This window comes from Podarcis muralis, chromosome 16 (genome assembly GCF_964188315.1).
Source record: "Podarcis muralis chromosome 16, rPodMur119.hap1.1, whole genome shotgun sequence".
Classification (NCBI taxonomy): Eukaryota; Metazoa; Chordata; class Lepidosauria; order Squamata; family Lacertidae; genus Podarcis; species Podarcis muralis.
The window spans coordinates 5,332,574-5,345,946 of NC_135670.1; the positions used below are offsets into that span (position 1 = coordinate 5,332,574).

The 13,373-nt window shown below is 53.1% G+C and overlaps 2 protein-coding genes across 2 annotated transcripts; both read right to left on the reverse strand.

Annotated features, from left to right (window-relative positions):
* Positions 1 to 5,405: 5,405 nt before the first annotated feature.
* On the reverse strand, positions 5,406 to 7,630 carry LOC114586742 (heat shock 70 kDa protein 1B-like). Its single transcript, XM_028710512.2, has one exon. It carries the CDS (start codon positions 7,428 to 7,430, stop codon positions 5,442 to 5,444), a length of 1,989 nt encoding a protein of 662 aa, XP_028566345.2. The 5' UTR covers positions 7,431 to 7,630; the 3' UTR covers positions 5,406 to 5,441.
* Positions 7,631 to 7,661: 31 nt separating this feature from the next.
* On the reverse strand, positions 7,662 to 11,780 carry LOC114586817 (heat shock 70 kDa protein 1-like). The gene has a single exon (XM_028710638.2). The coding sequence runs from the start codon at positions 11,147 to 11,149 to the stop codon at positions 9,227 to 9,229; it is 1,923 nt and encodes a 640-aa protein (XP_028566471.1). The 5' UTR covers positions 11,150 to 11,780; the 3' UTR covers positions 7,662 to 9,226.
* Between the last annotated feature and the right edge of the window lie 1,593 nt (positions 11,781 to 13,373).

A 13,373-nucleotide genomic window follows, 5' to 3' on the forward strand; every position in this document is an offset into this window, starting at 1 on the left:
GCGGTGGACTCGTAATCTGGTGAACCGGGTTCGCGTCTCCGCTCCTCCACATGCAGCTGCTGGGTGACTTTGGGCTAGTCACACTTCTCTGAAGTCTCTCAGCCTCACTCACCTCACAGAGTGTTTGTTGTGGGGGAGGAAGGGGAAGGAGATTGTGAGCCGCTTTGAGACTCCTTAAAGGTAAAGGTAAAGGACCCCTGACAGTTAAGTCCAGTCGCGGACGACTCTGGGGTTGCGGCACTCATCTCACTTTACAGGCTGAGGGAGCCGGCGTTTGTCCACAGACAGTTTTTCCAGGTCATGTGACCAGCATGACTAAACAGCATGACTAAACACAGAAACGCCGTTTACCTTCCCACCAGAGCGGTACCTATTTATCTACTCGCACTGGCGTGCTTTCGAACTGCTAGGTTGGCAGGTGCTGGGACTGAGCAACAGGAGCTCACCCCGTCGCGGGGATTCGAACCGCCGACCTTCTGATTGGCAAGCCCAAGAGGGTCGGTGGTTTAGACCACAGCGCAACCCGTGTCCCTTGGGGTAATGATAAAGTGGGATATCATATCTAAACTCTTCTTCTTATCTCTCCTCCTTACAAGAAAGGAGATTCCGATTAAACACCAGGAAGCGCTTTCTGGCGGTAAGAGCCATTCAACAGTGGAACGGTCTCCCTTGGGCGGCTGTAAACTCTCCTTCCTTGGAGGCTATTAAGCAGAGGTTGGGTGGCCATCTGTCACGGATGCTTTAGTTGAGATTCCTAAATTGCAGGGGGGTTGGGCTAGATGACCGTTGAGGTCCATTCCAACTCTATAATTCTCTGATTTTCTGATCCCGCAGCCAAATTCTGTGCGACTGCCATAAAACTTAGGGAACAAGCTGTACTACCAAAATGATTAAGGTTTTAAATGATAATTTTAGGTTATATTTTAGTGATCAAGATATATATATATATTTAACTGCCACTATATCTGAATATCTGACGCGGGTGGCGCTGTGGGTAAAAGCCTCAGCGCCTAGGGCTTGCCGATCGAAAGGTCGGCGGTTCGAATCCCCGCGGCAGGGTGAGCTCCCGTTGCTCGGTCCCAGCGCCTGCCAACCTAGCAGTTCGAAAGCACTCCCGGTTGCAAATAGATAAATAGGGACCGCTTACTAGCGGGAAGGTAAACGGCGTTTCCGTGTGCTGCGCTGGCTCGCCAGAGCAGCGATGTCACGCTGGCCACGTGACCCGGAAGTGTCTCCGGACAGCGCTGGCCCCCGGCCTCTTGAGTGAGATGGGCGCACAACCCTAGAGTCTGTCAAGACTGGCCCGTACGGGCAGGGGTACCTTTACCTTTACCTTTATATATGAATTGTCTCTGTTATACCCAATTGCAATTCAATGTATTCCTGTTATGTTTTCTGATTTTCCTGATATTGTAAGTGACCTGGAACTGGTCTGTGACTGTAATAATAAAATTCTATTCTATTCTATTCTATTCTATTCTATTCTATGATCCCGCAGCCAGCCTCTCCGTACGTTCATGGTGAAAGCAGATCTATGAACGCGCACATTTTTAAAAAAGTATCCATGGAGCTCAGAACGAGGAACTCTTCAATTCCCCCCAATCCATCTATGTCTTTTGTGTTCCCAGTTACAGTCCTCTGGAGGAATTTAATAAACCTAACCTCTTGTTGACTCAACAGCACGCCCCAGTAGCTCCCAACCAGGCCCTCTCCTTCCCTTTGGCCTCCATAAACATCCTGCCCTGGGAGGCCTAACCATCTGGATGAGCCCCTATGAAGAAAGGCTGCTCGGGCCTTTTCAGCTTGGGGGAACGGCGAGTCAACAATGGAAGCTTATAAAATCATGCCTGGCGTAGAGAAAGTGGATACAGGAGAAGTTTTCTCCCTCTCTCGTACCACCAGAAACAGAAGCTGAATGCTGGAAGACTTGGGATAGATAAAAGACAGTCTTTTCCCATGCAGTGCATACTTAGAACTATGGAACTCCTTGCTGCAGTAGGCAGTGATGACCACCAACTTCGATGGATTTATTTTTATTTATTTTATTATTTTCACCCCGCCCACCTGGCTGGGTTGATCCAGCCACTCTGGGTGACACCTTTGAAAGAGGATCCAGCAAATTCATGGAAGAGGGGCTATCGGTGGCTACTCCAGGCGTCTGGTTGGAGGAACACAATGCAGGACTAGATGGGCCATATTTTTAAAAAAGGAACTTAGCTATGAGAATGAGAAACTTACTTAAAACGAAAACAAAACACAAGTTGTTTAGTCATTTAGTCGTGTCCAACTCTTACGATATGATACGATAATCTTTTATTGTCATTGTCCCAGACAGAACAACGAAATTGAAAATCTACACCAGACATTCAGAAACCAACAAATCCCAGCTATCCCAGTCTGGTTAGCCCCCTAAAAACTCTGATACCCCATAATTAAATACAACATACTCCCATAGAGACTACCTTAAAGGTAAAGGGACACCTGACCATTAGGTCCAGTCGCTGACAATTCTGGAGTTGCGGCGCTCATATCTCTTTGTTGGCCAAGGGAGCTGGCGTACAGGTCATGTGGCCAGCATGACTAAGCCGCTTCTGGCGAACCAGAGCAGCACACGGAAATGCCGTTTACCTTCCCGCCGGAGTGGTACCTAATTATCTACTTGCACTTTGACATGCTTTTGAACTGCTAGGTGGGCAGGAGCAGGGAGCGAGCAACGGGAGCTCACCCTGTCACGTGGATTCGAACCGCCATCCTTCTGGTCAGCAAGTCCTAGGCTCTGTGGTTTAACCCACAGTGCCACCCGCGTCCCCTCCAGGGGTCCTTTACCTTTATCTTCTGACCCATCCTGGGCTCCACCCCTCTCGATCTAAACCTGCCCCTGCCTCTTGGCTGCTACGGGTTCCTGCAAACCACTGCTCTTCTGTCCCGAGTCGGACTTCAGCCTCTTCCTTTCCCCCCCCCGTCCCGTCCTGTGCTCACTCGCCAGCTGTTGCCGGTCCGTCTCCCTGCGCCCTGACCCTGTATAAGACAGCAGCCTACATTGCAGTCTCCTTGCTTTGGGCTGGGTCTCGAGCGTTACCGCTGCCTCCTCTTCTTGCAAGGTCAGCTCGGAGGGGGCACACATGCCCAGGGCTGGCCCCGATCCCTGGCGCACGCAGGGCGGCTCGGCGAGGAGGAGGAGGGAGCTCGGAGGAGCCAGCGAAGGAGCGGAACGAGCTGGCAACCTCGGCCGCCGTTTCCTATAAGCCGCAAATTATCATGCGTGCCTGTTCGCTCCCCGCTGGTAATAGGCTTTAATCACTGCAAAGTCATTTGATTTCCCTGTACCACAATTCGGCTTTAATTAATGGTCACTTACGGGAATGGGAAAGAGGGGGGAGGCTGTGTGCTTAGGGTGGGATCTCCTTTCTCTCTCCCCCCCCCCGCCGCCTCCCTTTCCCCTTCCTCTCCTTTTTGACGTCGAGAAGATGAATTAACGTTTGGAGTGAGCTCAGGCGCAGACTGCCAGAAATATGGCTGGTTGGAATCTCTCCAGGGGGGGCGGAAGCAGCCTGTCCTAATAGCAGGCTTGGCGCATTTGGGGGTGAGGGGGCAAAGGATTCGTGGGCTGCCAGCAGAGCTGTGGTACATCTGCCCCAGGCACCGGGTGCGGGTAGGAGAGGAGAGTGCAGAACATGGACCCCGCTTCAGGATATAGCATCCGATGGGTTTAAAAGTCCTCTTTTGTAGCCCTCACAGCGGCTGTGTGTTCTTTTTTTCTTTTAAGCATAGCTCTGTCTCTGTTTGTAAAAAGCAAATTTCTAGTCCTCAAAGCTGAGTTCCCTTTCGGAGGAAAAAAAGGGCATGCTTTTGGTCCAAATACAGGAGTGCCTGGCATGCTCTGGTCCATGGGGTCACGAAGCCGCCTGAGAAACAGTTTCTATTCAAATGCGATTTTCGTTTTAAACGCAGTGTAAGGTAGAACCGGGACGTGGGTGGCACTGTGGGTTAAACCACAGAGCCTAGGACTTGCCGGCGGTTCGAATCCCCGCGATGGGGTGAGCTCCCATTGCTCGGTCCCAGCTCCTGCCAACCTAGCATTGAAAGCACATCAAAAGTGCAAGTAGATAAATAGGTACCACTCCGGCGGGAAGGAAAACGGCGTTTCTGTGCGCTGCTCTGGTTCGCCAGAAGCGGCTTAGTCATGCTAGCCACATGACCCGGAACCTTGTACAGTGGTACCTCAGGTTGAAGACGCTTTAGGTTACAGACGCTTCAGGTTACAGACCCCGCTAACCCAGAAATATTACCTCGGGTTAAGAACTTGCTTCAGGATGAGAACAGAAATCGTGTGGCAGTGGCACAGCGGCAGCGGGAAGTCCCATTAGCTAAAGTGGTGCTTCAGGTTAAGAACAGTTTCAGGTTAAGAATGGACCTCCAGAATGAATTAAGTTCTTAACCAGAGGTACCACTGTATACCAAGTCCATGTCTCTCAGTAGTGCTGACACTGCCTGTCCACAGCTGTCCAGGGTTTCAGACAAAGGAATCTCTCCTAACGCTCCCTGGAGACGTCATCGGGCATTGAACCAGAGACCTTCTGCATGCAAAGCAGACGCTCTACCAATGAGCTAGGACCCTTATCCCAAATTACGCCCCCAGAATGTGTTTCAGAGCAGCCTTGAAGGAGAAACACTGAAAGATAACGTTTGATACGGAATCCGCAGCAGCCTGGCTAATTCACATTTTCCGAGCAATTAGCCCATTACTATCACTTTGCTAAATATCATTAGATCGCGCGGTGGACGTGGTTGGGGCGGTTTCCCCCTCGGCAAAACAGCCAGCTTGAGAGCAAGAGGAGGGGAGGGGAAGCCTTTTCCCTGTCTCTCTCGTCTCCTGCCACAGCCCAATCAACCCAAAGGAGTCAAAGTCTCTAGCCTGCAAGCCCGTTGAGTAGCCCTACCTGGCCACACATTCTGAATGTCATAGAGAGTCTGGAGAGAAGGCCAGCGAATGAGACCAGAAATTTCTACACGCACCTCAAAAGAATTACAGGAAATTGAAGCTGCGCTAGGAAACAGGGGGAGAGTTTAAGGGTTTCTGGAAGCAATTCTACTGCACCCCTTGGAGGCAGCATCGCTTCTCAATACGAGTTGCTGGTAACCGCAGGAAAGGAGAGGGTCTTGTGTTCAGATCCTGCTGGTAACTGGTTGACCACTTTTGAGAACAGGATGCTGGGCTGGCCACTGGCTGATACAGCAGGCTCCTTACATTCCAAGGATTCCTTAGTGGAACTTGTGACCCGGAATGTTGGGGGCAGGGCGGAGGGTGATGGATATGCTGCAACACTTTGCTGCAGCGCCACACTCTTTACACTCCCAAGAAGCAGAAACATCTCCACCCACCCATCCACTTTCTTCTCCTTTTAATGTGCCTCACCATCTACCCCGATCTAAGCCCAGAGCTAGCATTTCCCTCTTCCCTTCATCTGCGACAGATCCCCTCCGTCAGAACTGAAGTGCGTGATGATGGAATAGCAGACGTCCTCCAGTTCCCTCTTCCGTTCCTCGTACTCCTTCTTCGGGGCTCTCCGGTTGCCCTCCATCCACGCGGCCGTCTCCTCGCACATCTCCAGGACCCTCCTCTTCGCCCGGTCATCCAGAGCCTTCTCCTCGACAGCCACCCTCTTCAGCTGCAGAGTGCTGGCCTCCAAAGAGTTCAGGGCTTCGTTCTTCTCCTGCTCGGCCTTCTCCTGAGCCCAGTACTCTTCCTCCTCACGGATGATTCGCTCCATCTCCTCTCTGTCCAACCGGCCACGGGTGTCTGTGATCGTCAGCTGGTTTTGGTTGCCAGTGCACCTCTCCGTAGCAGTCACGGTGAGAATGTTGTTGTGGTCGATGTGGAAGGTGACCACAATTACCGGCACGCACCGCGGGGCAGGTTGGAGCCCGCCCAGCGTGACCGTTCCAAGAAGCCGGTTGTGTTTGGTCAACGTCCGCTCCCCTTCGTAGACTTGCAAGAAGAGGCTGTTTTGGTTGTCCTCCGTGGTGGAGAAGTTCCTGGTTTCCTTGGTGGGGATAGGAGAGTTGCGCTTGACCACGACGTCCATCACACCTCCCACCGTCTCCAGCCCCAAGGAGACAGGAGTCACGTCCAACAGGAGCAGGTTCTGCAAGCTTTGGTACCGGTGGCCGGTCAAGATGGCAGCCTGAATGGCCGCTCCATGGGCCACCGCCTCATCTGGGTTGATGACCCTACACAAGTCTTGCCCGTCAAAGAACTGCGAGAGGAGTCTCTGGATCATGGGGATACGGGTGGAACCCCCGACGAGGACAACGTCGTCAATCTGGGTCTTCTTGATGCCAGCCTCCTCCAGTGCCCTCTCCACATAGAGCATGGTGGACTGGAAGAGGTCAGAGCACAGGTCCTCAAAGCTGGCCCTGGTGATGGTTGTGTGGAAATCCACCCCCTTGTAGAGGGAGTCGACGGAGACGATGGCCGTGATATTAGAGCTCAGGACTCGCTTGGCCTTCTCGCAGGCCACCTTCAGCCTCTGCTTTGCCTTGTTGCACTGGCTGAGGTCCTCCTTGTGTTTCCTCTTGAACTCCTGGGTGAGATGGTCCACCAGCCGCTGATCAAAATCCTCCCCACCCAAGTGGGTGTCCCCAGCCGTGGCCACCACCTCGAAGACACCTTCCTGGGCAGTGAGGACGGAGACATCAAAGGTCCCCCCACCCAGGTCAAAGACGAGGATGTTCCTCTTCTCCTTCCACTGCCTGCTGTCGTTCAGGCCGTAAGCGATGGCAGCTGCCGTGGGTTCGTTGATCAGCCTAAGGACCTTGAGCCCTGCAATCGCGCCCGCGTCAATTGTTGCCTGGCGCTGGGCGTCATTGAAGTATGCCGGGACGGTGATGACGGCCTGAGTGACCGGGCGGCCCAGGTGGGCCTCTGCCACCTGCTTCAGCTTGGACAGCACCATTGCTGAGATTTCCTCTGGGTAGAAGGACTTCTCCAGACCTCTGTGCAACACGTGGACTTTGGCTTCGCCGCCACCGCCGGCAGCTACCCGGAAAGGCCAGTGGTTCAGGTCAGACTGCACTGACGGGTCTTCGTACCTGCGGCCGATGAGCCGCTTGGCACCAAAGATGGTGTTCTCTGGGTTAAGGCCCCGCAGCAACTCGGCCGGCTCCCCCACCAGACGTTCCTTGTCAGTGAAAGCCACACAGCTGGGCGTGGTGTGGTTGCCATGGTCGTTGGCAAGGACGTCCACCTTTCCTTTTTGGCAGACTGCCACGCAGGAGTAGGTGGTGCCCAGGTCTATGCCCACGGCTGGGCCCCTGGGGCGAGTTCTGGACGCTACTGTTTTAACCCTGGAGGTAGACTGTGGTGGGGAGGCATTGCTGCTGCTGTTGGTGATGTCTTGAACTTTCTCATGGCTGAGGTCTGCTCCCATCGGTGGACCTTTTCCCCCCAGGCCCCCAGCCCTTCTGCCAAAGATGGAAAATTGGCAACCCTGGGGAAGCCGGGTCGGGGGAGAGCTCTTGGCTCTTGTGGGAGGTATTCCCTCTGCCTCTGTCCTTGATATTTGCTCCAAAGAGGACAGGTGGTCTGCCCATCATGGGATATGTCACAATAGGCCCTGTGGGGACTAGCTCTGCCTCAGGGCCTCAGCAGATCTCCTCTTCATACTTAACCTGAGTTTCAGCCCTCCCACCCATTGAGATCTTTGGGGAGACAGGGAGACACAAGGTCTGGCATCGCTTTGGTAAGTACATGGTTGGTTGTAAGCACCAGAGACTCTAGAAGTCCCTCCCTTGGGGCAAGCTGATTGAGACAGTTCCTGTGATGGCCTGGGACTCGGGCTCAGACTCGGAACCAGAGGAGTCTCAGTCTGCACTGGATCCTTTGCTTCAGGCATCATCTGAACCAAGTCTGGGGCCTGATCCTGAAGAGCCCCAGTCTGCACAGGTTCCCCTGCAACAAACACCAGCTGGGCCGAGTCAGGGGCCTGAGCCTGCCCTGGCTCCAGATGCGGGGATGACCTCGTTGCCTTCAGCTGGGCCGTCACTTACAGCTGCTCCACTACCGGTTGGGTCAGGGGAGGCTGAGGCGGCCCCTGGGTCTAGTAACCCACCGACGTCTCCCGAGCTGCAGAGACTCAGGTCTGAGAGAAGGAGAGACCTGAGTACTTGCAGGAGGAGTGCTTGCCTTCGGGTAAAACAGGGAGGTGAGTCGCCGGGGGATCAGGACCGGCCGTTACCCTGACAGAGATAAAAGGCTGCTGGATCCTGCCCCAGGTTGTGGGAGCAACATTGCTGTTTGCCAGACCCTGCCTGAGATCCTGCACCTGTCCTTGCCTGGTTTCCTGCCTTGTGTCCTGCCTTGACCCTGTCGGACTGACGCTGTCGGACTGAAACCTATGGATTCTGGACCGCGGTTCTCGAGTTACCCCCGGGCCCAGCACAGTTCCCTGTAAAACGTTCTGGAAACTTAAGAACACAGCAAAAGCCTTGTGAGAACAGAATGCTGGACTAGATGGACCACTGGCCTGACCTAGATGGCCAGGTGGATGCCCTTCCGGGGGAACCGATAAGCAGGACTGGAGCTCAAAAGCGCTCCCCGCCCACCTTATGGTTCTGAATATAGAACTGGCCTTAGTATAAGACTACTTCTTATATCTATTTAGCTCAGAACTGCCTACACTGACTGGCAGCAGCTCTTTAGGGTTTCAAACTGGAGATGTTCTGAGCACTTCCAGCAGACGCCACTTGGGACCTATTGCATGCAATACAGGTGTTCTAGCAACTGAACCATGGACCTCCCACCATCTTTTGTTCAAATGCTGCTTTGGATACAGTGGAACCTTGGTTCTCAAACTAAAATCTGTTCAGGAAGCCTGTTCGACTCCCGAAACGTTCGAAAAAACCAAGCAGCGGCTTCCGGTTTGTGCAGGTGCCCCGGGAACAATAGCTGACAACCGCATTGGATGTTCAGCTTCCGAAAAACGTTTGAAAACTGGAACACTTACTTCTGGGTTTTTGACGTTCGTCAGCTAAGCCGTTCGAGAACCAAAGTTCCACTGTACTTTCCCCCTTTGTTTTAATAAGCTAAGTGGGATACAAAAATAAAGCAAACCCTGGATGCATGCATCAAAGAGGCAGGACAACTTTCCTTCCTTTCCTTTCAACCCTTATTTTTTTTTAATGTGCCCTGTAGGTGGAACAATGCCCTCTGGCAGTTTTGGCGATTTCATTCCATCCCATCACTGGGGTCCTCATTATTCTTCTCCACTGCCACGTTCTGGTCCTCCCCAGATGTCCCTCCTGTTCTCTCGCTCTGGGTGAGGGAAGTGCAGATCGAATCCCATGCTTCTTCCAGGTCCTTCTGACGCTGCTCACACTCCACCTTCTCGGCCAAAGGGTTGCCCTCGAGCCAGGAGGTGGTGCTGTTGCACATCTCCAACATCCTCCTCTTGGCCTTCACATCCAGCACCTGCTCCTCGGCCACCCTCTTCAGTTCGAGGGTGCAGGACTCCAAGGAGTTCATGGCCTCAATCTTCTCCTTCTGGGAAACGTCGCTCACCCTGAACTCTTCTGCCGTCTGAATGATCTTCTCTATCTCCTCTTTGCCAAGGCGGCCCTGAGTGTCCGAGATGGTGAGGTGGCTGGTGTTCCCCGTCTCCACGTCCTTGGCGGAGACGGTCAGGATGTTGTTCTCGTCGATGGCGAAGGTGACAACAATGACGGGGACCCCACAGGGGGCCGGAGGGATGCCTTTCAAGGTGAACGTGCCCAGGAGGTGGTTGTGCTTGGTCAGGGCTCTCTCCCCTTCGTACACCATGAAGAAGATGGTGTCTTGGTCGTCCTCCGTGGTGGTAAACTCCATGGTTTCTTTCGTGGGGACAGGCGAGTTGCGCTTGATGATGGTCGCCATGACCCCGCCTTGGGTGTTGATCCCCAGAGACAAAGGGGTGACATCCAGGAGGAACACATTCTGCATCTTCGGAGTCCGGTTGCCTGTTAAGACAGCAGCCTGGATGGCTGCACCGTAAGCCACTGCTTCATCGGGGTTGATGCCCTTGCATAGCTCCTTCCCGTTGAAGAAGTCCTTCAGCATCTTCTGGATCTTGGGGATGCGGGTGGAGCCCCCGACCAACACGATGTCCTTGATGTCACCCTTGCTCATCTTGGCGTCTTTCAGAGCCCTCTCCAAGGGCTTCAGGGTGGCCCGGAAGAGGTCAGAGCACAGGTCCTCGAAACGTGCCCTCGTGATGGCCGTGTGGAAGTCGATCCCTTGGTAGAGGGAGTCGACGGAGACGCTGGCATTGCTGCAGGAGCTCAGTGTGCACTTGGCACGCTCGGCCGCAATCTTCAACCTCTGCATGGCCTTCTTGTCCTGACGGACGTCCTTCTTGTACTTCTTCCGGAACTCCTCCGCAAGGTAGCTCACCAACCTCTTGTCGAAGTCCTCGCCGCCCAAGTGAGTGTCCCCCGACGTGGCTTTCACCTCAAAGATGCCGTCCTCAGCAGAGAGGATGGAGATGTCAAAGGTGCCCCCGCCCAGGTCGAAAATGAGGATGTTCCGGCAACCTGCCTCCTGGTTCCTCACATCGAGGCCGTAGGCGATAGCGGCGGCCGTGGGCTCATTGATAATCTTCAGGATCTGCAGGCCGGCGATGGCCCCGGCGTCAATGGTGGCCTGCCGCTGGGCGTCGTTGAAGTAGGCCGGCACTGTGACAATGGCTTGGGAGATGGAACAACCTAGGTAGGCCTCGGCTGTCTGCTTCATCTTGACCAACACCATGGCTGAGATCTCCTCAGGGTAGAAGGTCCTCTGCTTCCCCTTGTGGGACACCTGGACCTTGAGCTTGCCCTCATGGTTGACCACGGTGAAAGGCCAGTGCTTGATGTCCTCCTGGACTGTGGCGTCCTCATATTTCCTGCCAATCAACCGCTTGGCGTCGAACACTGTGTTCTGGGGGTTGAGAGAGGCCTGGCTCTTCGCTGGGTCCCCAACCAAGTGCTCGCTGCTGGTGAAGGCCACATAGCTGGGCGTTGTGCGGTTCCCTTGGTCGTTGGCGATAATCTCCACTTTGTCATGCTGGCAGACAGCCACGCAGGAGTAGGTAGTGCCGAGGTCAATACCTATGGCCAGGGCATTCTGCTTAGGCATGGTTGTTTACGTCAGGCTCCTTTTTGGTTGAGGTTGACCAAGAAATGGGAGGGGATAGATGATCCCATGAGAGTTTTGCTGGCCTCTCTCTCTGTGCCCGTCTGCTTTGCCTTCCCCCCTCTCTTCAAGACCAAAAAGTCGGCTGACCAGGACTTAGATTTTTTCTCGGGGTGATGGCATCTTCTCCCTTGCCTATAGCTGGGCAGTTGGGATTTTTTCTTATGGGCTCAGTGGGGTGGCACCCTCATCTTCAAACCCATACCGATGACTTCACCATCACACATCACAATGGGAGTTGAGTAGACAATTCTGAAGCTGCTTGCCTGGACCACACCCTAAGAACATAAGAACCTAAGAAGAGCCTGGTGGATTAGGCTGATGGGCTATCTAGCACAGCATCCCGTTCTTACAGTGGCCAACCAGATGCCTGTGAAAAGCCAGCAAGCAGGATTCAAGCATAAGAGCAGTCTCTCATCCTCAGGCTTCTAGTAACTGGTATTCAGAAACATTAGGGTCTCCAGCTGTGAAGGCAAGAGCATAGCCATTGTGGCTAGTAGCCATCAGCAGCCTTACCCACCGTGAAGTTCTCTAATCCTCTTTTAAAGCCATCTAGGTTTGTGGCCATCACTGCCTCCCGAGGGAGCAAATTTCATAATAATAATAATAAATTTTTATTTATATCCCGCCCTCCCCAGCTGAAGCCGGGCTCAGGGCGGCTAACAACAATAAAATAACACAACATTCTAAAATCATTTCATTATAAAATTAATTCAAATCTAATTGATGGCAACCATTGGGCTAGAGTTCTGTGAAGATTGCCAAAGGAGGGAGTCAGGCTGTGCCCTGGCCAAAGGTTTGGTGGAACAGCTCTGTCTTGCAGGTCCTGCGGAAAGATGTCAAGTCCTGCAGGGCCCTAGTCCCTTGTGGCAGAGCGTTCCACCAGATCGGAGCCACAGCCGAAAAAGCCCTGGCTCTGGTTGAGGCCAGCCTAACATAACCTCTCTGTAGCCTGGGACCTCCAAGATGTTTTTGTTTGAAGATCGTAAATTCCTCTGTGGGACATACCAGGAGAGGCGGTCCCGTAGGTACGAGGGTCCTAGGCCGTATAGGGCTTTAAAGTTTAAAACCAGCACCTTAAACCTGATCCTGTACCCCACTGGGAGCCAGTGCAGCTGGTATAGCACCGGGTGATAGTATATAAGCACGCTTTGAGCAAAGAAGCATTCTCTTTTCTCTGTCCCGAACCTTCCAACGTTCAGCTTCATGGGAGGCCCGCAAATTCTCGCATTACGAGAAAGGAAAGGAAACTTTGTTCGTTTTCCCGACGCGATGCATAATTATATAAACTTCTATCAGGTTGCCTCCTACTCGTCTTTCCTCTAAACTGAAAAACAACAACACACACCCAAAGTTTGCAACCTATTCCTAAAGAGTCTATACTTCAGCGCCTTATCCATTGGTGCGGAGTACATTTCAGAAAGAGAAGAGGGGTTCCTCGCCCTCCTATACTCCAGATCTTGTTGGTTCTGAAAAGCAAAGGTGCTTGCACAATATTCCCTCTTCTTCCCCCTTCCTTCCTTTCTTTTTTTAAAAAGGGGAATTCAATATGGGGACAGAGAATTGGGGAAGGTGGGAAGAATACCTCTCCGTAACGCTAGTCACGGAGCAATGCAATGTGGAGGGTTAAGGGTCTAAACAGGACCGGTGGGGTGGGGGGTGGGGAAGAAGAGAGAGAGAGAGAGAGAGAGAGAGAGAGAGAAAGTGGGAGGCTTGGAGATGCAGGGTGTGTGCAAACGAGGGGAGGTGGGGGGGGGTGTCGCGGAGAGAGAAATCTAAACAGTGCAGTTTTAATTACATTCCATTAAATCTTGCTTTCGGGGTCTGCGTTTTGAAACACATTCTAATGGTAATGATGGGGACATCTGTATAGAGGGCCCTTTCTCATCCGAGCTGGCTCCATCAAAGACACTCCTGGGAAACCCTTCACCTTTAACCCCCGGGGTCACGGCCGACACACTAGCTCTACAGTTTGTGTTACTGTAAAGGCGCAGTCCTCGTCAGACTTGACCAGCTCTTAGCCGTAGCGGCTAATGCATTTTGCCCGTGTGAATTGCGTCCTCGCTTGGGACGGGGATATTGATGTGTGTATCAGATGCCTGGGAGAAAAAGGTTCCTTTTAACATCTTTTCTTCCTTTGTGCACGCACGCACACACACAAGCTACC